This window comes from Apteryx mantelli, chromosome 1 (assembly GCF_036417845.1).
Source record: "Apteryx mantelli isolate bAptMan1 chromosome 1, bAptMan1.hap1, whole genome shotgun sequence".
In the NCBI taxonomy this organism is placed as follows: Eukaryota; Metazoa; Chordata; class Aves; order Apterygiformes; family Apterygidae; genus Apteryx; species Apteryx mantelli.
In genome coordinates this window covers 214,110,920-214,138,840 of record NC_089978.1, presented here as the reverse complement: position 1 = coordinate 214,138,840, position 27,921 = coordinate 214,110,920, and the positions used below count along the sequence as shown (strand labels likewise).

General features: G+C 41.2%; 1 protein-coding gene across 1 annotated transcript in view; it reads right to left on the bottom strand.

Moving 5' to 3' along the window:
* GRM3 (glutamate metabotropic receptor 3) overlaps window positions 1-27,921 on the bottom strand; it is a 108,025-nt gene that overhangs the window by 44,331 nt on the left and 35,773 nt on the right. The window contains 2 exon segments of the mRNA XM_067289980.1: window positions 2,187-2,693; window positions 2,695-2,793. Coding sequence (XP_067146081.1) covers window positions 2,187-2,693; window positions 2,695-2,793 — 606 coding nt within the window.

Genomic DNA, 27,921 nt, shown 5'->3' with positions numbered 1-27,921 from the left:
TTTATGAACCTATTTTTGTATTGTTTTGAGGAACTGTATAAGAAAGACCTGATGTTCGAGCAACTATTGTCAACTATGGGGTATAGAGTGATAATAGACATTACTACTGTTTCAACATCCCTAATAAACTGTGAAAATCAGCTGATATACAAATATGTATATAGCTATATTGGCACTTGTCATATCTCCTGAATAAGAACAAAAGCCTTCTAGCCAGGACTTCCAGTTTCCAACTGATAGCTGCTGCAAACCCAAGCTTTTGGAATTTGAGACATTGATATATATTATCATCATACTGCATCCAATCTCCCACCTCAAATGTGGATTAAATCTTTTCACAGTGAGCAGCAGAGGCTGGGATCAAAGGGGTAGATTGACAGATGTTGTGTAAGAGGCCCCAGGACATTTTAGGAGCATGGTGTGGACTACCTCAGGGATTCTGTGAAGGAAGGGATAGGTCTTCAGTGCTAATTACTTTTACGGATGTTCCTTTTAGGCTTCTTTATGTCCTTTGCATACACTAACATTTTGGGTGGACTGAGAAACAGATTGACCACAAAGGACCAAACATCTAACAAAGCCACTGCCACCTCTCCACCTGTGGGATAGTGCAAACATGTAATATTTCTTCCTTAAAAAAAAAATGTCCCAGCCTTGAGTTATCTAAAGCTCTAGAAATTTCTGAGCCAGAGGTGGTTTCTCTATCGAAATTTGTTTTTTTCTAGTCTCTTCTTGAACCCATAACATCCACAACGTTCTGCCACAAGTGATCCCACAGTTTAACAGCACAGTGTGAATAACCACCTTCATTTCTTTGATTTAAGCCTGTCATTTGCTGCTTCCATTTGATATGCCCATTGTTAGCTTGGAAGAGACAATGAATAATGATTTCCCTAATGCTCTCTCCATGTTACTCAAGATTTTGTAGTTATCATTTCTCTGCTTCAGATGTCTCTTTTCCAGCCTTGAAACTTATTTGATCTTTGTGCTTTGAGTAATCAGAGCCACACAAACAGTAAAGAATATGTCCTGGAGTACTCTGCATGTGCTAGCTGGCCCACTGCAGGTCAAACATTGTAGGTCAAAACCATTTGGCCCTACTGGGCTGCAGCTAGGTACTTTAGAATATGCACTGGTATAGAAATATCTAGAATGAAGAGGAGAAATTCAGAATTTCTGCAGAAAAAAGAGGGCATATATGTTCTTTGTGTCTTGTAATGGAAAAAAAAAGTCAAGGAATCAAAGTTTTATTGTGAGTTTATGAACATGGGAAACTAAGACTAAAAGGAATCAATGTTATGTTTAGCCCCACAAAACTGAGAACAAGCATGCAAAAGAAACATAGTTGGAAAGATATACTGAACATTTAACCCATCTGCAACCTTATACCATCACAGGCCATTAAACACTCTCCATCACCTTACTGAGACCTTTTTTTAGACCAATATTGTAAAACCAAAAGCTGCAACTAGAATGTGTCACAGGGAGGGAGCAAGAGATACCGAGAGCGAGGAAAGATAGCAAATTTAGAATCCATTCAGAAACTGTACCTCCTGCATGTAATATTAGAGATCTTGCTCACGGAAGTCAGCAGAATAATTTTCACTGGATTCAGTGGGCTTTAAGTAGCAGCTAAATGCTTCAAACTGAGTTTGGGTTAGGTGTAATATAAGTTTTGGGTTAGCATGCCGTTTTTACTTTATTTCAGTCTGGAAGTAGGATCAGGATATCTTCTTTTATTTTAAAAATCTATTGTTTACATGACAAAGGGCATGTAAACATGGCATGACAGGCATTCATTTATTCAGAAATGTGGATGGTATAATTATATGATTCATGTAAAAGCAGAGGTCTGAATTTAGATTTGTAAAAGTCTCATGAAATTTGCAAATGTCCAATGAAACCCAAAGTTCAAAATAAATGCTAAGATTTTTGGAAACTTCAAATACTCCTAGGATCTGCCATGACTAGAGGAGCTGACACAGATCTGAAATACAGCAGGTATTTTTAAGAATTAATCAAAATAATATAAAATCAGTAACAAATCATATGCTAGATTAACCCCTAGGGTAAACTGATTGAACCGAGACTTGCTTTTTGTCCATCCTGTATAACCAGTATTTCTCTCACAGGAATTACGGATGAATGATTCTCACCTGATGGAGTGAACTATTGAAACGACTTACCTGTATGGAGACGCTGCTATAGGAACCACCTATGACGCCTGCAATGAGTAATGGTAAATTCTCTTGAATGGCATATGAACCATCAGGGCACATATACTCTGTTTCATCCACTTTAGTCAAAGATGCCCTGACAAACTCCAGAGACTGTTCTAAAGCATATGTATCCCTGGAACACGTGTCCAAAATGTGAACTCCAAGCTTAATTCCTGGCAGCAGGTAGTTGTCTCTGTTAATTTCATCAATGGCAAACAACATAGCCTCCAAGCGCTGGATGCCTCGGTCTTCATTGATTCTCCCACATTCTTCTACTCCGGTGCCTTTCTCGTTGATTGGGAATAAACCACCTAAGACCAGGTCTCCTTCTATCTTAATTTCCTTTCTTACAAAGCTGTGGTCACTTAGGGAAAGGAAGACCCCTTTGGAAAACAAAGCCAGGGCAAGAACTTGGAGCCTGGTGAACATCTTCATTGGTCCCGTTTCAGCAGCTCTAAGAAACGTTGGTGGTGGGAGCAAAAGTGCTCTTCAGTCCTTCTGATACATTGCTGGATTTAAAGTGCTGTCCCACAAGCCAGTAAAGAACAAGCCAACAAGACTTTCCACTGGATCTCTAAAGAAGAAATGAAAAGAATTAAAAAAGCAAAATGAGATGTGAATTGTTAGAACATTTTTATCAATAAAACATTTGAGAACAGTGTGTGGGATCAAGAGAGAATTCAGGGAGAAAGATAAGGGGGCCCAAGGGAAAAACAGCACGTGGCAGCCAAAGCACACCACCCTTTTGCAACGTGAGTAAGGAACTAGCTGGTGAAGGCCGGACAGTTTGTTCCAGCTGCAGGGCGGAGGAGGGAGCGATATGGAGGTATCACGGTCCGCCCCGACCGCAAAGGGTTGCATCCCGAAAAACAGTTGCTGCTCACGGACTAACTGTTGACCTATAGTGCCCCTGGCCTCCTTATCCCTGCTTACCATATTAAAAATCATGCCCTTTGCTGCATAACGATATGTAAATAAGGGGGCCTACCCCCAACAACCGCGCAGATGGCAATCTGGCCAATGAAGTGTGTCTGCCGCGCTTCCACACCCCACCTTCAGCAACTATAAAACAGAGGACAGCTCACTAAAGTTTTGGGAAGGGAAGAAAACTGAACCGCAGACCTGTTCACCGGAGATGGCTGACGAGCGAGCCTCCTTCTCCCTCCCCCAAACAGGGACGCCTCTTTGGTAAGACTTGCGCCTCCAACAAACGTCGGACGTCACCCGGGAAAATATGTTATTATTGAAAGCGCTTAATTGTTAGTTTGAGCTCACAGAAAGAAAATTTGTAGCAGCAAGTGCATTTATCAACGGCAATTCCGAGCCTGTTGTATCTGTCGCTTTAATAAAATCTTATTCTTTTTACTTTGCAAAACTGACCCAGGGAAAAGTCCTCAAACAGGGGGGCTCTGGCAGGCAAACGTAAATTATAAAGATAAGGAAGGGCCTTCTGTCCCTCCCTTTCACGCGACACAGTGCTAAAGGGTTGTTGAACAGTATAGATCATAAGAAATGCATTTGTCTTGCGTTCTTATAGAGCTCCTTGTTTTATATGCTCCATAACCAATTATTAACTAAACATCCACAATGATGTCATCCATGTTCAAAGACCACAGACATCAGGAGACAAAGGAGAAATCCTGTGTTGCCAGGTGGGAACAGAAGTCTATGTCTATATCAGAAAAATAAACAAGGCCATGTTGTGGTTCATCCCATCTAATTGTTAACCTGATTGTAACCCTGGCATGGTTTTGACCCAGGCCAACTAGACAGTGCCTAGGCATGGCTCATGGACAAGCAAGGGTCAGAGACCATTCCCAGTAAACAGTTTGGATGTGGCCATAGTGCTTTGTCCATTTTTTTTGCTGGTTGGCCGCAGCAGCAGAGAATGGTGTGTGGTCCATTTCAGTTACTAGCATTGCAGTAGTGCAAGACACTTTACTAAGTGACCCAACCAAGTTTGGTTATTATGTGATAGGCTGGAAATTGAACCTGGATCTCCATCATATGTCTTAATCAAAACCATCCCTCCTTCAGGCACAAAAGTTTCTCCTGCAAGCAAATTAAGTCAAGAAAAAGATGAAAGTGAAAAAGAAGAGGTATGACCAGGGGGAATCTTGTACTCGATGCTTGCTTAGGGCATGAAAATGCCTATGGTTGGACTTGCTCATTTTAATGTTACTCCTGGTTCAGTGCTTGGATCAAGGGGAGAACAGAACAGTGATGTATGTACTTGGGATACAATTTTACTCCTACTAAAATCAAAACATTTTGGTAATGACTTCAAGAGGAGAAATATCAAACTTTAGAGTTAAGACCATATTGTGAACAATTTTGTGACTAAATTCACACACACAAAGTCTACTTATGCAATATAGATGCATGATTTGCCTGTAAACTCCTTGTCAATGTCTCTTTAAATATGACAAAGTGGCTGCCTTGACCTCCAGCTCCTCAGATAAATCAAGTATGATAATATTTAAATAGAGCACTTGAATAATTTATTTCTGTACTTACCTTTTCCTTAACACAGCATATATTATGACTATACTGCAGGGTTATTTATAATTTAGAAACACTTAACACTAAGATATTGAAATAAACAACAATTAAAATTTAACACTGAATGATGGATGAACATGCTTATTCCAAAGCAGTTGTTTATCCTGGTGCAATTTCAATGTTGCTATACTAAACTGTGTGGAAGGATAGTATTTTATTAGTATTTACTCCAGCATTGTTCTCTCATAAATCAGTAATGTGTCAGATGCAAAGCTAAAGGTCTTTCTCTGCAATTGTACTGATACGTGTGTAGTCTGAACTGCTGTCTGTCTTGGCAGACTTTTCCATTCAAAAATAGGTGATATGTCAATGGAAAACAAACTTCACCATACCTCAGTGATCTATAAGCAGTCTAGTTTGTTGATCACATATAGTTTATCAACTAGTTCAAGAAAAGATCTTTTCTGGGTAATATTAGGAGGACTAATGAAATAACTGTATTCAACAATAATTTCTGTGTCAAAATTAGTTGTGTATTTTTCCAAATATTATTCAAGTATATAATGGGCAGATAAAATAATGAAAATATTCTATTGCAAATAATTATCAGAAAAAAGGGTGGCATTTATGACTTTTTTGTAGTTAATAATTCAGTCAGACCTACTTCCATTGCCCTCATCATTAATCCACTGTCTGGATAAAAACAGGTCTTGAGATTTTTTTATGCAGTATACATTCTGTTTACTTCTGTAGCTTCTGCCACCACTGTATCTTCACAAATATTCGTATATTTATCATTACAACATTGGTGTAGTGTTTATTTTCCCTGTTTTACACTTGGGGAAAAAGAGGCACAGAAAGATGAAATGAGGTTCTTCAAAGAGTTTAGGTCCAGATTTCCATTTGCTCAGCACTCACAATCAACACCAGACTTTGAGAAGGGCTCAGCTTCCCCTTAGGCATTAAAGACCACACTTTCAGCAGTGCCCTTCATCCACTGGTTCTTGTTGAAGGACTGATTCTGAAAATCTTATTAAGCAAGCTGATCTCTTTTCACAGTCAGTTCCTGAATGATTTACCTAAGGTCATTAGCACAGGCGTGAATCAAACTTTGATCTTTTCATGGGCTTCTCCAATACCTTAAAGATAAGCTAGCCTAGTTTCCCATTGCTCCTTATGCCTTTTGTGTGGGTTATTTTATAAGATGATATTAAAAACAACCTGTTTTCAACAGCACTTCAACACTACTAAGAGCAACTGACTTTGCCTCAGAGAAGGCTGGTCAGAAGGAAGACTGTATCCAAACGGTACAGGAGAAATGCCTAGAGCTATGATGGATTTACCATGAATGGTAAGGAGGACGTTCTGCTCATCCACCCACGTCCTTCATAGGTGCTGCAGATGGTGTCACCATCCACCTTGCATCTCATCTGTGTCTGAGGGATCTGTGTGTCTGTGATATTTTTGTAATAAATGCTAGAAAGGAACTATGAATGCTTTCTACATTGTACATAAAAACGGTGTGTGTGAAGGGAATGCAAATGCCGTAGAGAGAATTGATTTTCCCTGCAAAGAATGATCCTGCAAAGGATTTCTACCTTTCATCGCTTAAGCTTGTTGCAGTGGCTCTGCCAAGGGAAACCAGAGAGAATCAGTCACAGGACAGTAGAGCATCAGTCCCAGCAGATGCCAAGGAGATATCAGAGGAGGTGAGACCTGGCAATAGGCAACACCATTTCTCTCTTTTTCTTCCTTGCAACTACACATTGAGGAACACCGGTCTAGGGGTGTCTGGGGCTGTTCAGGAGCTCTGTGAAGGGAGGAGGTGGTGTCCACGCAGGAAAACAGAAACCACCGAGCCCCACAGCTCTTGCTCTGTATGGAGACACACTGCTTGGTAAGAGGCACCCATGGGTGTGGGGTGGCCGTCTTAACCTCCTTGCTTGGCTATGCCTATTAACCTCTGAGCTCTTGATGGAAGTAAGTCAGATAGATGGCCCAGCTAGTCATCCAGGGACTTTTATCTTCATTTCTTTAATCTCAAAGAGTTTCTAAAATCAAGATAAAATACTGGGTTTTCAAAATGTAGAGAGACACCAGACACGTAGGCTTGTGGTTTCCAGGAAAACACAATCATCATGTCTTGTTCAGCTTTGTTTATAAACGGGAGAGAGTTACCAAGAATGCAGTGTCAGTCACCAAATGTGCTTCTCACTGCAGGCTTGGTAGCTTTGCTCCCAGGATGGTGCACCGCTGCCCTTGCAGGCGCTCCTTGTGTTGCAGTGTCCTGCCAATGAAAATGGGTGTCATGCACAGGTGGGTCAGTGGAGGCATTTATTCAAAGGCTGGTTCATCAGAAAAAGCCCCCCACTCCCGAGCACTGTTAAGGAATGATCCTTGCAGGAGCAACTGATAATCAGCTGGCTGTGTGACTTGTAAAAGGAGCTGTAAGAGGCAGATTCAGGTGTCCGGGAGAGCGCTGTCACTATGGTGACGCCTGAACAGACAGCTTCGAGGTCTGAAGGGAGAATATTTAAAAGTAGTTAGCAAAGATGGGCTAGGATCTCAGTTTCTCTCCTGTTCTCTCTGGTATGCGCCTCCCACATGCTTTCTCTGTAGCTTATATAACTCCGTATTATATATACGAACATGTTGTACCTATTCCAAGCTAATACAGCCCATATCCTTCACTGTGGTGAAGGTAGCACCCCAGAGTCGAGCTTTGCCATTTCCTAATGGAAATGATTTCACCACACTGACCACGTCAATTTGGCTTTGCAATATCCTCTCCTAAAAGCAAATTTCTGGGCTAGCCAGTCCATGTTTCAAAAAGGAATGCCTGTTGATCAAATTGCAATTCTTTTGTTGTTCTTTAATATTTCTGCTGCAGCTTTATTATTTAATATTTTAGCTCCAGCTATGGAGGGTTAAATTGTTCTAGGCATTGTACTAATATTAAAAATATATACACTCCTGTCCTATAGACTTTGGATCCCTGGTGGAAATAGATTTTAACCCTAGGAATAGCAGCGATCCAAACACCGAAATGAGAAAAAACAGACCAAAACAGACCAAAACAGACAAAAAGATACCAGTTTCCATGTTTGGATCAGAAGGCTTCTGCTAGCACTTCCTTATGTTGAACATTAGCCAGCAACACCCAGCTTTTGAAACACTCTTTTGAAACTCTACATTCTGCCCTTTAGAGCTCCTTCAGTGTCCACCAGTGAAGGTCTGCAAGGGCAGATTATATTTACTGTTGGGAAACACTGCCAGCACTTTCCTCAGAAAAAGCAACTTACTTGTGTTAAGATGGCAGCTGTGTGGCTTTTATTCAGAATGCCCTTGCCTCTTGGTTTGAAAATTCAGAGTTTTGACAGATTACTTCTGTGCCTGTAAGAAGTTGTTTACACTAATCTAGTGTTTCTTGGTGCAAGTTTGCTTATGTACTAATGGTATGCACAAAGTCTTGCTTCCATGAACGTGACAAGAATGAACAAGAAGATGTAGATTTCTGGATTTTCCATGTTCAGTATCCTGCTGATATTGTCTCAAAACTGAATCTCTTTTTTTGTGGCTTTCTTCCAGGACTGTACTCACATGACTGCTCTCTCTGGTCTTCTGAGGCTTTCTGCTTTCAGCTCACACAGATACTGGTAGCTCCACCTGTCCTATCAGTTCAGGAATAAATTCTTGTATCTTGGGCACTGCTGTCTATTTTTCTAGGTATTTTGCTATTTTTCTCCAAAACGGAGTGCAATTGCATCTTTCATTTAGCCTGACGGCTTTAAGGCAAAGTATGATTGTTCACAGGTCAATGACAAATTTGCTGACACCTTTCACCATAACAGCACTAATGCTTGGCATTGGCAGCCTATCCAACAATTGCAGGCCTTCTGATTTTCCACTTATAAGGCTAAAATTAGAACACGAAACCTTACGGAGAGCTGAGGCAACTTGGATCTCCTAGCTGGAGATTAATTAGCAAATAGGACAATCTCCATGACTGGGCTAAAACTCTGGAAGTTTTCTCCCTCATTCCTACACTGGGCAGTCCTAAATTCCCCCAGATTTGTTCCCCTTTGCAGTATTTCGCAGGGCTCATCTGTTTACCCAGCTTCTTGCAAAAGGATACGAGAGCTGGCGTGGGTGCTGGAGAAGATTATGTTTAGCTTTGTTGTGGGTGGCTCCCTCTTGGCAATCATAGCTTTTTACTGCATTATTCAGGACTACAATGTGATATTGTGGTGCCTGAAGCCATATGTCAACTTGGTATCTCCTACCACCCTTAATAAACTTTCTTGGGAGGAGGACTGTGCTCAACAGAAGGGCACAGAGGAGGTTGCCCATGCCTTTGCTCTTGTGGCATGTTATGACATTGAAGTTAATAGTTCCATCAATATATTGCCTACATGGACACCTCATCAGAGATATATCTTTCATTGAGCTCTTGTTGGGCCCTCTAAGTCTTATGCTATGGAAGCACATTTCTAAAATAATTCCTATTTGGTGCACCTGACACAACAAGAACTGAGGCAGTTAAGTGCCATGTTGTCTTTCTATCAGAGACCATGGATAACTTGCACAGCAACATTGCTCATCCAACACATCTGCACATTTATATATGCTCTGCCAGAACTTGACCTTAATGCCTGATGAGAACTGTACTGAAAGACTAGATGTCTCACTTTGTTGGAAGAGAGTGATGGACAAGCTTGAGTCTCCTTACCAATTATAATTAGGGAAGTAGTCACCTCTGAAAGAGAAATCATTTTTACAGAAACCCAGGCCTTAGAGTGACAGATATGTGCCACATACCCAAATTGATCACATACTGATTCTGGCTAGCTGAAATTTGATAGCTTAAATCGGGAAGTAAAGAGAAGAAAAAAAGTTGCAGAAAATATGGTGAGGTACAGAAAACCAGCAAATTTCTTCCATGAAAATGGAGACATTTCTATCATGAAATGTTAACCAAGTGCTGACACATAAATTTGCTGAAAATTTGCTGGCTGTTACCTTAATTTTTTTTTTTCTCTTGGGAAAAATGAGAAAAATGACTTTATAGATAGATGACTTCATGCCTTTCATTTCACCTTGGAGACCTATATATGAAAAACATTAATTAATACAATTTTCATTGGCAGTAGCAGAAGAGTAGCAATTCTCATATTTTGCTGTTTTTGTTCTTATCATCTAATAAATGGAAGAAAGACCAGTTGAAAAGCTATATTGGATATTTTCCTTATTAGACTTGTCTGATAACTGATTTATTCCAAATAAGGATGTCAGATTCTTATTACTTGCTTTTTTTATCTCAAACTGCAAAGTTCTGTGCAAATTGGTAACCTGCCAGAGAGATGGAAATAACCTTCAAGGTTGATCAGAAGCCACAGCTGCCCCCTTGCAACATAATTCCTCTCCTAAGATCTAATTATTAGTGTTTTTTCCTCAAATTTGGAAGTTGGAAACCTCAGTTCAAGTGACACAGGTTCATCCCATGACTAGCATGTTGCAGAAGAGTCACAGATCTGTTTGAAAAGCCCTAAAAATGTAAAAAGAATCTCAAGACAAGAAATAACACACAAAGAAAGAGATAAGATGTCGAAGTAGGAGACCGTACTTCTTGAAATACAAACTTACATTCTGTTGTTTTAGAGTGAGAAAAAAAAATCAGAACACCATATTACTGTTTGTACTGTGTTAACATCAACAAGTGATAAGCTTTATGTTTTCTACAATGTCAATATACAACAGATGCTCTTGCCTCAAAGATCTATGATATATTCATCCTGTTTCAAAAATAGAATTTAAAATATTCAGCACATAGGAAAACAAGAGTTTCTGATGTGATACTCTTGAAGTTTCTAGATATTAAAGGGCTCTATAGATTAGAATGAGATCTATTAATTTAGCCCAAAGAGGAACAAGGAGCCACTGGAGATTACAGGACATTAATGTGATGTGGAAGTACTGGTCTTTGCTGCTTGTTAAATCACACCAATGCATTTGGCCCTGGCTGAGTCCTTCTATAGTGAATTTAGTCTCAGCAGAGGTAGCTGCAATGAGCAGACCTCCAGAGCCAGAGCTCTGGGTCAGGCGGCTATGTGGTCTCCTGGCTCATCAGAGATTCTTCAGTACTTTGACAATAAGTATATTCAAGTGTATTGAGAAGTCCAGCCATGAGCCTGAGGCTTTGCACCATCTGGGCAATTTGTGGTGTAATGATCTTGATGTAATGCAGGGTTAGACCTTTGCAAGTCCCACCATCTTCCCGTCTGTCTTTTTTGGATTGAGCTGAATCCTACTGCTTTTTATCCATCTGCTCGTTTCTTCCAGGCATTGACGACAGCTGAAAGCACACCAGCAGAGACAGCAATGAACGGACAAGTGCTGTCTGCTTATTGATTGCATGTTAGTTGACTTTATTCTCAGTCTCCTTGTGTGGTCCCAGAAAGACACAAAATAGGGAAGGTGGGAGTATAAAGACTTTGGGGACAAAGGAGCAGCTGTCTTCTGCGACCTGTGGAGGTCACAGCAATTATTACTGCTAGCTGGTGCCAGAACGTCATTGCCATGCTAAGGTCAACAATGTCAAAAGCTGGGTGAGAGAGTTAATGGCATAAAGGTAGAGTTGTCTTGCATGAACTGAAACGTGATATTTTCAGCACCATGTCCTGTGATGCAACTTTTAGCAAAGAGGAGAGTGTCTAGGGCTTTAACACCTGTGCTTAATGTGGGTGAAGCTTTATGCAGTGAAGTTAACATCTTCTTAAGTATAGTCCTCAAGGAAACATGAATTTTATCCTTGGAGAAGTGTTTAGCCTTTCCCTTTTACTTGATTCTTAAGCATTTATTTTTTCCTCTCTCATAGAGCTCATTTCTGTCTTCTGCTCATAATCACTTTGCAGCTCTCTGGAACATCTGCAGGGCTTTTCTTAAGCCCGGTTCTCTCCGAGAGCTTCTGTCCATGCTCCAGCCAAGATGATCTGCGTGTGCATTCTTGGCTCCATCTGGATGGCCTCAGCGTGAACTGCCAGATTTCACTCTCACCGCTGCTCTGCCAAGACATTTCCCTCGCATTGCAGCAGTAGGCCCAAAATATGGCCAAGCCTCTGCATATGTGGAGGGCAGAGTCCTATCCCACTATGGCTTCTGTTGAGATTCAGTCTGGCTGCTAGCAAAGCCAGTGCTACAGTCATAGAGGCCGTGGAAAGAAGCTAAGTGTGAGCCATTTCCCTTGTCCATCTCCACATGGGATGACTTTTGCTGCCACCTAATTTGTTCTAATGGGTCCTAACCTTGGCCTGGAGCCCCGAGTAGATGCATATAAACCTTTCCAAGTACCCTCCACACATACAAGTCAGGTTAGGAGAAACTATAGCTGTTTTCCTGGAACAGCAAAGATGAGCAGCCAGCTGTGGACAAAGCTCGCTGCACAGCTCCTTCTCACCCCAACGTGACATAGTCACAAGTCAAATAAAAGCCTTACCACATTGGTGTTCCCATCCCTGTCTGGTCTGAGTGACAGAAGATCTGAGCTGTATTTCCCGGCTTGCCACACCAGTACAAAACACTCAGATGGGAATTTTCCAAGTTAAGATGAACACTTGCTCCTGGTTTCCCTCATTTGTCAAATGGGGCAATGTTTCTCCCTCAGGCATACTCACTAGAAGCTCTTCAGAGCAGGAGCCATTGCCTTGTCTGTGGATGAACGTTGTGCTGTCCCTCATCACTACCAGCCATCTACTGATGAGATTCAGTCTGCCTAACCTGCATACTTAGTATATGGCAACGTTTCAGTACCTTTGACCTCCTCCAGGAGAGTCTCCTGCCTATCCTGATTTAGGCACCTTAACAAGAAAGACAGAAGGTGCCTCTGAAGACCTTCAAGGGCCTCTAAAGTCTTTCTACAAAATACTTAGGCACTTGCTTTAGGCAGACCAGTTCACCTAGCATCTGCAACATAAGAACAAGGTAGGTGCCAAATACATGAGAGGGTCTCACCTACTGGTAATATGTCTTGCCATGTTCTTGATAATAACTTAAATTGAAATGGATCAAAACACAGAAAGACTCTGCTCAGGTTCATGACGAAAGGAAAGACTTCGAGTGTTTAGCAGTGAATTTTGACATTTTCCTTCTGATTTGTTTTTTTTTTCAACATGAAAGGATATAAATTTAACAACAGTAGCCTCTCTCAGAATAATCACTCCCCCTCCACACATGGAGACACCAGTGCGCAGACTGGTAACTGTTTCTTCACATGAATGCTACCTCCAGGCTATAGCATTCAGTGGAGTGTGAAATCACAATTAACGGAGCAAGTGTTTTGTAAGTGAGCAGAGACTGCTGCAAATTACATCCTGCTATTAGCTGATTTTAGAACAACGCTGTTGAACAGCTTCATGATTACTGGGCTGTGGCGTGTGTTAAAAAACCATTAATAAAACAGAATTGATTGTGAATTGTGCTTACTGCCTTCATAGTTTTAATCACTAATGTCACAGAAGTTTACTGGAAACAAAAGCTGCCCTCAGCTATCTAGTAGAACTGCAATGTTTAAAAAATTTTAGGGAGCTTTATTCATAGCTGTTGTAAATCACAATACACTATTGAAAACTATGGGGTTTGCTGACTTAGAGTTCCTCTTTGTCTTTTTCTTTCCCAGCCAGCTGAGAAAGGTGTGAGACTGTCTTGCCTCTGCCAGAAAGTACCACTGGGAGCTTGATGAAAACAATATCCTCAATCTTTTAGACCTGCCATTCACTTGACTTGCCCTTAGAAACAGGTAATGTCACTGCTAGGGAATAGGAGCTGGCAGTTTTTATTTACTGAGAAACGAGCAACAGTACAGTGCTATACTTAGAAAATACTGCACACTCTTATTTATCTCTTTTGTGCCCAAATTATTTTCAAATCTTAAATCATGTACCCTTACAGGAACCCAGTAATGCTTCATTCTGATGCATGACCCTGGTTCATCTAGTGGATGGACAGCTTATGCCACAGTAGGTTTATGGCTACATTTTTTGAACTTGGATGCCCTGGTATGAATTTATGGACATAAAACTGGCCATTTATAATCACCCTAATTTGGGACTTTGACAGCCTGCATGTCCCAGCTGGTGATGCAAACTGTCTGCTCTCCTAAATCACTTAATGCTTTGGGACCTCAGACTCGCTCTCAAGCTAGGAATTCCCAAGGTGTCCAGCTTTAGATACGGCCTATTGCTGGTAAAGGGATAGTGATACCTAACTCCATTTATTAGCCAGATTTAGTCAGAGGGAGACTGAACTCTGCCAAAGGTCCCAGAGGAACATGCTCAAGTATGTGGGTTGCATCTTGCCCTAAGTGTTTCTCTTTAGGTATTTAAGCTCAGTGAGTTTTCAAACAATTTTCTCACTGCACGGGAAGGTGGCATAAAATGAGAAATAAAACACAGGAGCTCTGACTCTGTTTTGCTGTTACCACCAGAAACACTAGTGTAGAGTGTAGAAACATCTTAGAAGAGATGTTAAAATGATGTAACGTGCTATCTGTGTAGTTTATTAACTTCTTGGCAACGTGTGGCAAATAATATAAACACTGGGAATAGTCTGTTGAAAACCATTTCCCACTAAAGAACTAGCTGTAAGTTTTTTAAAAAAATAAACCAGTGAAAACCTATTTTTCCTGTTTCTGCAAAGATATATCCCACACAGAGAATAACAAACATGTCTCACACTGACTGAGAAAGTGAATTCTACTGGTATGAAACCAAATTCAAGTCAGACATTACTCAGTCTCATTTCTTTTTCTGACCTCTTTGTAGGTAAAGGTGTATCCTGGAGCAAACACCTCAGGACTGCAGTGGGCTGCTCCTTTTTCATATTCCCTGTCCACCCCTCAGATCTGATTTAAGCTGTTTCCTTGGCTCCTTTCATGTGGCCCCACAGCACTGTATGTATGAATACATGTTTTTATGTGAGGAGACAGAACCTCACATCCCCAACACGCTCGCTGCCTTCTCTCCCTGTAAATGGCCATCGCTATGGCAACAACTGCTTAACTCAAAATTTAGAGAGGCACTTAGCACAAATTATAAAAGAAGAGCTACAACTGTGTTCTGTTTAAAGCCACCATTTGATGGCCTGCCATGGCAATAGTCACTGATTGCTTCAGGATACCCAGGGGACCTTACCACCTGTGGTCTGGCACCTTCAGCTCAGAGCAGGGCAGGAAACGGCTTTCTCTAATGTTGGCTTTGTCTTTATTCTTCTCTGTACTGACAGTAAATGGCATTTCAGCCATCTGATCAGCCACAGAATTGAATTCCCAGGCTTCACAGGCTGGTCCTCAATACCTCTGCCAGAATACTTCCCGGTCCGATAGTGTGAGTGGAGAGTTCCTTGCTAATGAAGGCTAGGAAAGACACAGGCCCTATTTTGCATTTCTTGAATAGTGTTAGTGTTCTGAATTACCGTGCCTGGAGGCAGATGAAGGGGTCGACAGGGCTGTAAGACAAAGCAGACCAGGTCTGTGACACTTCTCCTTGAGAGGAGCTGCTCCATGGTGACAAATCTCTCATGTTAGATTTGTACTCATGATAGAGCAGAGGAACATCCAACAAGAATAATCAGAAGAATTCATAGCAGATTTTGGAGATAGCTGGTAATTCTATCCTTTACGTACTTTTTTCTAAATCTAGGTAAACTTTGTCTTCTTTTCTTACATACGGCCAAATCTTACATATGGCCAGATGCAAGTATTCCTATTCATTCTTTACTTTGTGGAGGCAGGACACTAATAACAGTCTTGGTAAACGCTATTCAGAGAGATACATTTTGGCCACTGAGCTCCTTCTTCATAAAGAGTTTTTGGGAAATCCTTTCCCAAACTCCAGCCAAACAACTAGTGCACAAGAATACCAAACTGACTGAAATAGCCTGGAATAGTGAGCAATTATGGGCAGAGAAATAGGCTCTGTTTGCGGCTGAACATCCCAGGAGTACTCTCAGGAAAGTGGAGATTACGTGTATTTTGAGCACTGCTAACAGCGCGGGAGGATACAGTCTGGGGAGGAATAGAGTAAGCACACTTCTAAAAGAAGATGAATGAGGTGGCTCGCTACTCTGGGGTAAAAACTAGAATGACAAGAAGGCAGATGTGCAGATGTGAACCATTCATTGCTGGCTGGGAGGCACTGAAAGCTGTTCTGCTGAAAATCTAATGTCACAACGGACATGGCGAGGATGTGCAGGTGATGAATGTTCATTGTCACATCCACCACAAGAATGAGAGAGCACCACAGGAAGGCGGTAGATTGCATGTTCAGAACTGATGAGGGCAGGTGGTTTTTCAAACAAGATATAGTTGAGCTGCACAACGTTTGCTACTGGCTCATGTGGATGCTACACGTTTGCATAGGCTCAGGGTCACTGGAAAAGTTAATGGGGGGGAAATCCACTCCAGGCTAGTAAGTAAGCTAGCAAGAGGACAACATATCTTCCTCGGGAAGTCCCTGCACAGAAATGGAGGGTTGTGAGTTTTTTCCAGGTACAGGCTGCACTGCAGGTTTGCTCTAACCCTATAGGCTCTTCCCTAGGCATCTAATAGCCACTGTTGGACAGAGGATGCTTAGCTGAATGGACCTTTTTTTTCACACCCTGTATGATTGTTGTTATGTTACAAATCATTCCTCCATCAGCCAGTGCTGAATAAAACAGAGGGGGTGCATGCCTCAGAGCACCATGTCGTTACCTCCGAGATAAAATGCTCTGGTCTTCTTTGACCTAGCAGCTGGAATAGATATTGATTGGAGATCTTCTGGCTCTATTCCCAGGTCTCTCATGGACTGCTGCATAATGTGGGCCAGTCATTTAAGCTCTCTATACCTCACAGTCATTGCTTGTAAAGCACAGAGCTGTGAGACTTTTCTGAACTAAGACTAACTCCACAGTTTGTGCAAATTGGGGTCTCCTATTGATTTCAGTGGGAAGACACAAGTGCACTAGCAGAGAGAATATGGATCTTGATTTGTAAAAAGAATGTGAACAGCTGCACTGTGTCAGGCCAACAGTCCATCTTCCCTATATCCTGCCTCTGGCAGAGATTAAAAGGTAGGTGTTAGAAAGAGAATAAAAACTGAATGAGTGTATTGTGCTGCTTCCTAAGAACACCCTCCCATTCTACAGCAATTTACAGCTCAGGGACTTCCTAAGCTGTATGTGATTCCTTTGAATTTAGTAACCATCAATACATTTCTCTTCCACAAACTTGTATTTTTTGTTTTGACTCTATGAAACTTTTAGTATCCACCAAATGACATTCACGGCTTTGAAAAGAGGTTCTGAAGCTTAGCTAGAGAAAACGCCTCTTTGTTTTCATGGGAAAAACTACCTCCTTGTTTGGTCCTGCCACATTCCAGCTTTGTCTGATGCTCTCTTGTTCATATATGGAAAGATAATATGCCTGGATGAATGTCAGGAGAGATAAGGCAACTTCCAAAGTCGTCCACTAAAGAGAAGTTTTCATACTTCATACATTTCATAATTTTAGGCATCTAAACTGAGGTTCATAAGTTTGTCTTCCTTTACAATCAATAAAAAGAGACAGGTATCTCCAAATGGCAATTCATGTCCTGCGTAGGATGAAATACTCTCTGTAGAGCTGTCTTCATTGATGAAAGCAGGAGCTTACAGTGTGGACAATCCTAACTTCATTCCCTCAGTCAAAGGCCTAAAGCCAAGTAGGGTGAATCTAGCTTCAGCTGCTAACTGTGCTCCTCTCGTCCATCACTGAAGCCAGTAGATGGGTTTGGTCAAGGAAGAGTTAAAACTCTTTTGTATGAGTTTTTGTATGAGGTTTTTTATTTCTTGGAACATATAGTCCGCATTAGGGACCTACTCCTCACACACTCCAGGAGGAGTTAGATCTGATTTATTTTGGGAGGTCCAGGGTTGAATATTCTGTGTGTGGCCTGAGTACTTTGAAATAACAAGTTCTCTTGTTATTACAATTCTCATTGCAATTTAAGGTTAATACTTGTATCCTAAATTTCACTGAAGCAGGCATGAATGGATAATGATTCCCTTAAAGAATTCAGGAACTGGCCAAGAGTTACCAGTTGTATTTGTTAACAAAACTGAACCAGCAGCGAGGATTTAATTTCTTTGCTTGTATTTTCTAGCTTTGATCAGGGAGAAACTCTGTGTCTGCCAAGATTTTCTACTGACCACAGAAACGTCAGCAGAACTGTCCACTCTGCAGCAGAAGTGCAAAGAATGTTATTCTTTGGAAATTGCCTCCGATTCTTCTGTCGACCAGTGATTGAAAAATGTGAGCTGAAAACCACAAGACCAGGTGCATGCAAAGAAAGTAGGTTAGGAATCATACATGCCAGATTGTGATCCAGGCTGCATTCCCCTCAAGGGCATACTCTTCTAAATCCACAGCTTGTTTCGTGGGGCAGAAACATGATAGAGGAGAGCTACCTCTGCAGATCATCTGTTCTTCCTCTTGCACAGATGTGTGGGGAAGGAGAGGACAGAAGGAGGCTTGGGCTGTGATGCTACCCCATATGCCAGCCCCATAGCTATAAGAGGAGATGTGCCCTGAACTACAGGTGTGGAATTGGCAGGTCTCTCTTCTGTGGAGCAAGGAGGACAATCAAGAAGCAAGTGGCAGCCCTGGGAGTTACAGTCTTGCCTCTGTTCTGCTCTGGTGGTAGCACAGCTACAGGTTTGTAGCCAGGCCATTGCTGAGCCTTTAAAAAAGAAGAGTCAAAGGACAAATTCTCAGAGTCTCATTGACAGTGGCAGAGGGGAATTGTAGAAGGATAATAAGCAAGGGCATATGAAGAAATTCTGAGAGAAAATTTTGAAATTTAATTTCATAGGGCAGAAAATTATCTTTGACAAAATCTTAGACCTTTAAGCTACATGATGTTTTGCAGGGAGCAAGAAATGCAGTTCATAGAGCCTTAAATTAAATTATCTTACGCATTTTTAACGATAAGTCTATCCCACTCAGTTTGCAAGACGCAGGGAAATACCCTCCCTTCAGGGCTCAGGCCCAGCTGCATAGCCATGAAGGGTATTGGCTGTTGTTTGCTTTCTCTCAGGAAAGCAAAATCAGTGTGACCAAAATCCTCTGCCTTTTGCTGTTACGCAAAGGAATGAAGAAACTACATGCAAGACTGAGGAATCCTATGAAAACAGGCCACATTATTCAAATGGTAAATCCTCTGGCTCCTCTCTGACATGAAAGGAGCACAGTACTTGAGCAACAGCCTGCCTTTGCTTTTTCACAGCTGCACTGTCCAGTGCATCCCGCAGACTGCAGAACAGACACCTTCATCTGCCATATGTAGGTATCTTGTGCTGAATCAACAGGTGTCTGGAGCTGGTCAGTCATCCTGACTGAAGGATTTCTCTCTGGTTTGGATAGGGAACTGAATGTTTTGAGTGTTCCCTACCTGTGAGCTTTCCTCTCTAACACAAGGCTGCATTTCAGGGGTGAAACCAGGGCTTACTGAATTCAGAGTCAAACTTTCATTCATTTTGCTCATGCCCAGACTATTCCCAGATAACTCTGAGTCTCAGCTTGAGTGTTTTCTTTCTGACACTATATAAGGCCAGGGCATTTTTTTTTTTTCCCAAGATGAGTACGTTGTCTGGCAGTTTCCAGCTATGTAAGACAGGTTACAACAGTGAGATGCCCTACCAAATGAGTGATTCTCCTAACAAGGCTGCTCATGGAAAGTCTAGCTTCCTGTGGCTTTCTCCAGGGAGGATTTTCTGGTATCTGCTATTGTGGATGAGCTCACTCTTCAGCCTTTTCTTCCCAGTGGAATTCTAATCTTGTTCTCATTCTTTTGCTAAGCCACCTTCCTTTCCTGAAAAGGAAACCTGAAAAAATTAATGCCTTTGAGGTCTGCATCTTCTACAGTTTTCTTGAAACTGGCTAACATTCAAATCTCATTGGAACTGACAGTTTGTGTCATTGCATAAGCCACATTTCCTTAAGAAATCAGGCTGCAAAAGACCAGATCATGCTATAAGAGCTATTCTATCCTTGCAATGTCCTTATGTCTAATGTTTAAGTCCAGCCTATTGTTATGTAAGCCAATAGCATAGTTTTACTCCTGAAATTAGTCAACTATATGATGTGATTCATCTAACGTATTTTAGACATTGGATTAAGGTGAAATACATTTCACCCAACCATATCTGTTTCTCCCCACTGACTGCGAAGAGGGTCGTGTGGGGCTGAGCAGTGGAGCTTTCTACATCAAGCAAACTCTGTAATCTCCTTTTCAGTGACTGAAGATCTAGTCATCATAGCTGAAAGAGGTCAGTATGAAATTTGTTTGACCAAATGGAGATGTCTATTTTAGGCTGAATCACACCTTACACTTGTTTGACTAAATTGATAAAATCCACATAAAGTCAAGACAGCTAGCTCACATGCAGACATTTGTAACAAAGATGTCTAGATAAGATGGATTCCCCTCTGTGGACTTTTATCATTTTGATAAAGCTAAAGACCAGTCCCTCTGTCACATTATTCATACGATACCAGACTCTTGTTTACCTTGGTACTAAAGAGCCAGCCTCTCTGTGAGTAGAAGCAATACCATATCAAATAGTAAGAACTCACTTATTGAAAATGCATTCTCTCTAAGGGTAGTTTCTTAGTTTCACTCTAGAATCATTGATTTGCTGGATTTGAGTTGTTTTCTTCGTCAAAGGATAAGCTTTTGCACAGCTTATTCTCTCTCTTCTGTGGCTAATGCTAGCTTATTCTTCTTCAAATCTTATATAAAGATTTTACAGGAGAATACATCTGTGATATGTTTTGGGGGTTGATTTCTGGAAAAGTATGAATAAACTGGAATAAACTGGAAGACTGTCAGTGTCTCTCAGGTTATTTCTGTTTCCTCGCAGGAAAATGCAAAGTCGATTAAAACCAGCCAACTGTAATAAATACGTTTTTTGATTCTGTCAGCATGGCTAAAGATGAAAGCTAATGGTAAATCCATAGTACAGTCATACAGATCAAATGATCTATCAATCTATAAGCTTGTATTCATGACAGATAAATGCTCTTATTATCTTTACAGCATGCCACAGTTAGTCCAGTATGAATCTGGTGAGTTAACTTGGTACTCTGCAGTTAGGATGCTTGTAAATAGGATGTTTGCTTTTTACAGAGGATTGCAAATGCTAAAAGTTTCATTTCTTTAGTCTGTGAGTTCTGTCCTTCACTGCTCACTGCTGACCTGTTTTCCTCATCGATTCTCAGCATCTTCCCACCCCTTGTTCCAAGTCCTAATTTTCTTGTGTTCTTATTTCTGGCCTTCCCCCTCAAGTTCCCTTACCCCTCATGTTACCAAGCTTTTTATCACAAGCTATTTATCCATTGCAAAGGACTTTGGATGCCCTGAGCATTTTGGTGGCATAGCTTTTTCTTTCACTCTGCCTGAGCATAGTGATTATGGAGAAGAGACTCTTCTGGTCATCAGCCCCACCATGGCTGGCACAGCTGAGAAGAGCAATTATAGTGAAATTCTGATTTGCCTTCTCTGCTACTATCATGCTTTGCACGGATAAGCTGGTCCCAAGCAGATGCTGTGAAGCAATGCAGCCTCGTTCTCTCATGTGTGGGATTATTCTGGATGGCACTAGAGGAGCTGAGAGGCTCAAGTGTTTTCACTGAGGATAGCCTCTTCAGAGACTTTAGCTACTCTACTGTTAAAAAGGTGTTCCTGAGTATGTGTAAGTTAGTGGTGATTATTTTGAAGGGCTGGTAACAGCCTGACTTCAGGGTTTAGTAAAAGTCTTGACCAAAATGACTCTTGCGTTGACTCTCAGTGAACTGCTTCAAAGCATAAGTAACTGCAATTGCTTTTCAAAGAAAAGGTTGCGAGAAAATTTTTATGTGGTAGAGCAGCACCCCTTCCATCTCTGTTTATATCTGTTGTACAATTCCTGGTTGAAACTTTCTTACCTTCAGACCACTTTCAGTTCGGCTTAAACTAAGCCTCAAGCAGACCACGTCCTGTATTTTCATTCAATTAATTACAGTCTGAAAGAATTATTAGTGCTTGAGAGATAGTCTCATGATGGGAAATTTGACAAATTTAGCAACAGGCACCACAGAAAGGCTCTCTTACTTCAGGAGAAAACTCCTAGGTTTTTCAAACTGAATTCAAGAATTTGCACCAGTTACATCCAGTGGAGTCAAAATGAGACCTTGAACTGACTCCAGTGGTTCATTGAGTCAGGAGCATGATAGACTTGAACTTTGAGTTCTCTTGTAGCAACACACTCTTTTAAATTAAAAATATTATTATAAAAATAAAAATTAAAAAAAATGGTGCAACACACTGACCAAATTAAGTACCAGTGAAAGAGATTCCTTTTGCGCCATTATAGCTATCTTGTTGAAGGATCTGGCCCATTTTTAGCATTAAAATCTTCGTGTTTTCTTGTTCCAGCTATTTAGAATCATGGATCCATCTTGAATGAATAACAATATTTTATACTTAAACTGAATCTTAGGTTCCTATTTAGTACCACTTCAGATCTTAAATTAGAGTGTAATGTGAGAAGATGTAGAAATGTAAAGTAAAGAGGCATAATTTGTCAAGTGGAAAAATTAAATTCCTCCTTCCTTCTTTTATTTGGTGTAGGTAGTACAAGACTTATTGAATTTGAATAGATATAGTAAGAAAGTATACTTGTACTTCAAGAATTAAAGTACTTGAGGAGAAAGTAGAGAGCTGAATAGGCACATGCTGGTGTTGTAGAGCTGGATCCTGTCCTCAGGTATATGCATTCACTGCATTCACTGCTTGGGATAACGGTTTACCTGACACACATACGAGCAAACTAACTATTTTTGACTGATGCATGTTGATGCCCCTGAGTTACTGCTGCAAATGTGGGTAGGTCCTTATTGTTAGTATTGGGAGCAAAGGAACAGATCTACAGAATGAGTACATGGATGCAGTGACCGGGTTAGAGCTCCATGAAAGTACACCCATTGATTATTTCCATTTTGTACAGAAGGTGCTAACTTTCTCCATTAATGCTTAAAGGTCAACAGGAAAAACTTCAGAATTTGTTCCTGTTTATCTGTTTCACTCAGGAGCCACAGAGAAGAAATTAAAAACTCATCAGCTGGCCAGCATGGATGCTTGGAGCATTGATGCTTTCATCTGTTAAGTTTGCTGTTTCAGAGAACCCATTTTCAACTCCTAGATCAGCTGCTCAAATCAATGTACTGATCTTTGTTTGGAAGCAATGCAATTCCAGAGAGGATAAGTAATTTATAATTTTTCCATCAGTCTAAGAACGGCAACGAGCATCTGTATATGTGCATGCATGTGGGCTTTCTGGCTGCTTTCATCTTTCAGCAAACAATTACAGTAGAGCATTAACTGTGCATATGGTGAGTCTAAAATAATGCCATGATCTTCAGCCAGAGACTGTTAGTTTGCAGGATGGCTCAGCAAGACAACAGGGAAGTAAACTTGCAGCACATCCCATTTTCCTTTGGCTACCTCTCTGTTTTGAGCATCTAACCTCTCCATTCATAAATTCTTGAAGGAGTTGTGTTCGGTTCTCTCCTCTCCACTACCTGCAGTAATAAACAAGAATATTTTGTGCTGCTTCTCCACCACAGAGAAATCCCTTTACAACTGGGGATAAGTATTGCCCCTTGTCTTTTACCAAAGAGAAGCTGAGATACAAGTGAGGTTAAATGACTCCTCCAAAGTATGGCTGTGAGTCAATGGGAGAAGCAGCAAAGATCACTTAGTTTCCAGTCCCAGGATCTAGCTCTCAGAGAATGCTGGTGTCTAAGAACGATGAAGAGACCAAGAAGCTAGAGGCAATAGGGTGTTACCTTCAGTACAGACAATTTCACAAGCACGACAGGTCTGTAGGGAGGAGTAGTGCCTGTTCTAAGAGTGATATAGCTGGAAAAGGCAGGTGTCTTTCTGGATACCCAAATTCTTTTTCAGGTCTCCATTATCCAAAGCTTCTTACCAGAAACATTAATTGATTTAATTCCCATTTCTCTTTACAAATGTTGCCTCACTTAAATCAGACCACCATGGCCACAGCACCAACCATTTACAAGACTGTTTTGTCCGGAAAGGTGTTGAATTCCAGAGACTTATTGACTGCATATGTAGGAGCAGAACCAAGAGAAAAGAGCTCTGCAGTATTCACATCAGAACCACTCAAAATACTCTGGATATTAGTTTTATTTTTATCAGAAGAATCAGGGAGAAAATCCTGATGTTTTCTATGTCCTTCAGTAGGACATAGAAATCTCTAATTTAAAGACTGAATTCCCCAAATCTCTTAGAAAAACTCAAGAAAAACACACCATATTTTTTGCAGTCAAATCTCATTAAAACCCATGAGAATCTTTTTATTGGCCTGGGCTTTGGCTTATAATGTGACATACAGAGTCCTCCTCCACTGTTGGAAGGGCTTCAGTCAGGCAAGCAGAACAGTGCACTGAAATCCGGTTCCAATCTCAGCTCTGTCTTTGGCTCACCTCTGTGCCTATGTAAAATAGGGATAATATTACTTTCTGACCTTGCAGATGTGTCCTATGAATTAATGTTTGCATTGTGTTATGCACTCCTCCAGTGGATGGTGGCCTCCTCTGTGAGTACATTTTGTTCTTTTTTGCATGGAGGTAAATCAGGCGTGCCACCGGTGGTGGCAGAAATTTAGCCCCACTGGATAGCAACTTTAATCCCATTTCTCTAGCCTTCAGCCAGGAGATTTCATTCAGCTGGCAACATGCCTCTCATATCTTTCAAGGAAGTATTTTTTCCTGCGTTGTGAGAGGGTATGTTGGTAGGTTTAGCAAGAACTAGGAGTGCAGGCCCTGGAAAAAGAGGAGGAGGTGCGTTTCAGAGCATTGCAAGAGCTCCTGGACTCCCAGAAAGGATTGACAGGAAGAGTAATTAGATAAAGTACATAGGGTCATTTCTGCTGCTGGCAAGCCATAACCTAGCCATCTTCCCTCTTGTCCCTCTGGGCACAGGCATGTTTCTTCACACGGTTTTTGGAGCACTTGGGTTTGACTCCTGCTCTGAAGTGCCTTCTGGAGAGCCTTTCTAATGACTGTGGAGGAGTGCAGGGCGACTAGCTGAAATATGAGTGATGCGAATAACCTCTGCTGAGCCTAAATTACCCTGGGATGCAGCCACTAGCGTAGACAGACAGCGTGTAGGCAGTGGTGTTTGGCAGGCTGACGCTTTCTGAAGTCAGACTTCATCTTGCAGCCACAGGCAGAGTGCTGCTGGGAAGTCCTCCTCACTACGCTGCAAATATCCTGCCTACAGCTTGAGATGCAGCCCACAGCAAGCTGGGGCCATCCAGACACTGAGGAAACCCTCCCCCCAAAGAACTCCTAGTCCGTGACCCCAAATCAGCAAAAGCACTGACTAAAACTTCAGCACACACCACTCTAGCAGGCACTAGTTATTAATGATATTAATTATTCATGTATTTCACTTTTATTTAGTATTTGCCATACTACTATGTTCACTTTACTGTCCTCTTACTCTAACACTTACACACGCACAAAGGGCGGACTAAAAATCCATTTAATACCTCTGCAAATGCAAATGCTTTTATTTGTTTTTCAATGTTTACTTGCTTGACTGGAGCTTTCCACTTGAGCCTCATACCCTAGTTAGTAACAACAGATTGCAAAGTGGGTTTCATGCCTGGGTAAAGCTAGTTTGCTGGCTTTAAAACGCCAAGACCAATGTCGGTCTGAAGCAATGTCATGAGGTCAATCAGGTCTAAGAATTTAAATGCCAAAAGATTTACAATTACATTTTGACAACCCCCTCCGCTCCTCCTCCCCTTTCCCCAAGCAATAAGGCTCATTTAAAGCTTTAAAATATGGGAAGCAGAAAAGGAGTCATTAATTTTACTTACACAACAGCATGCGCACTTGTAAGGTTTTGACAGCTTCACTAAACCCAAAGGAATTCAGATAGCTACAGCAAATGAATGCGTACCAATACTTGTATTGAAAGGAGGCAGTTTTTAGGGCTGAACACATATTTTCTTCCTGCAGGAAGCTGACAGTGATGAGAGTATGTAGGATGTTTTACTACCGCATTCACGTGATGCTACTTAATGTTTTTTTCCTCCTGTTCAGCATATTCTCTTTGTATTTCTGAAATCAATAGAACTGCAGCAAGTCAACAGATTATTTCAATATTTCTTAAGATGCTCTGCCCTTACCACCATACTTAGCACCTATTGTTTTCAATAAAGGAAATAGACTCCTTAAATGTTATATTTGCCACTCAGAAAGTTCAGATATTGACAGCGTCTTTCTGGGGATCAGAAATCCAATTGCAAAGAGCTAAACATATATGCATTGAGCTGAATGCTTTTGGAAACATATATTGTGGGATTTTATTTTTTTTATCACTGTCATGATTTTGGATGGAAAATGAAAACCTTACAATGAATCCATAATAGGCCACTGCATTTCTATCTGAGACAGAAGGAACGTGCTTATGTCTTCAGAAGGGAAGACAGATGAAGGCAGGCAGGCTGCAGAATAAAACGAGAATTAAGTGAGAGCCACTTGCTGATCATTGTTCTGCTATCTGTCCATTATCTGTCTGGGTGTGGGTAGTAAATACCACATGAATTTGAATAAAACCCATTACTCACACTCACTTATAGACATGATGATAGCAGTTGCTTGACAGATCTTACATGGGAAACTTGGATGTAATTGAGCCCGTTGCTGTGTTGATTCTCCTCCAGCGAAATTCTCTACCTGTGCAGGAATATTTTAAGACCTCACTAAACTTGAAATGGTGACAGAGGTTTAGGGGTTTCTGCTTGTTTTTTGTATCGTTAGTGGGTCTCTACAACAACAGATGGTGAAATGTCTCCTGAGTAAGCCAAATGCCAATGCTTTTTCTTACAGGGACTCATGCAAAAGCACTAGCAGCTCAGCTCCTATTAGTTCTAAAAATGATGGGCCTGCTCCAGAGCCTTTTAAAGTTACTGGGCGCCTTTAATATGCTTTGGATCAGCTTCTTGATACATCTGAATGAGGCAGGCAATCTGTTTTAAATACTTCCGTATGGTTCCCACAGTTTCTTTTGCATGTGCTGGTAAACAAGCTACTGATCTCTCTTTTAACAACATGTTCATTTTGTGATACGCAGTCTCCTGCTGGTCCAGAAAGAAGTTAACACAAGTGTAAGGTCAGGGCAGTTGGAAGATGTGTTTAAAACACATTTCTGCCTTCTGGAGTGAGGGACGACTTGTTTCTGACATGGTCATTGCTGGGGGGTTATGTCTGCTGGCAGTGAACACCTGCAGGGCTACAGCTGACAAGGATTAGATGGGTGAGGATCATCTTGACCAGGCTTGTCTTTCTTTGGTCCTTCTTTTCCCTGAACCTAATGCTGTGTTGTATTGCAGGAGTACAATTCAATGGCTGTCAAGGGATATTTAGAGCTATTTTGTGCTCCTAGAGCAGTTCTAATTCACTCTTTTCTCTCATGATGGTTAGAATAGGAGCTGATGATCAGGAAATCTCAGCTGAATTCTTGGTTCTCTATCAGGTGTAATGTTGGATAGCAGTGGGTTAGAGGAAAGAGAGGGATTCATATGAAATTCTTTAAAGAAGAGTAAATTTGTTTTGACTGCTGCCTGTGTAGTTTTCATATGTATTGGGAAAAAATCTTGCTCAGCAATTGTCATTGCCTCACAGAGAAGTGCTGCATTCGTTTGAAGGTATGTATTGTGTCAAAGAAGCTCACTGCTTTTCAGACAACATGGCATGTGACAGCTGAAATCATCTGGGATGTTCCAGTTAAAGGAATCCAGGACCAAATTCCCAGGGGCTATGGACAATCTCTGCACATAAAACTGTCTTTGAGTATGAAGGGGGATTTTTGAAAGCATTCAAAATCTCTTTTACCTTCTTTTGTAGAATTTATTCTGCATTCTCTTGATCATCCAAATAGACCTTCTCTGCATCTGATCCAGTTTGGCTACAATTATATTAGTAAATAGAATGGGTCAGGGACCATTCTCTGGCCCAGATGTCACTTGGCACAGCTGTGCTATGCCCATACAGCCAAGCTCTCTGGCACTGCAGAACTGGATGGTCATCTCCCAACAGCTTGTTGTGAATGAT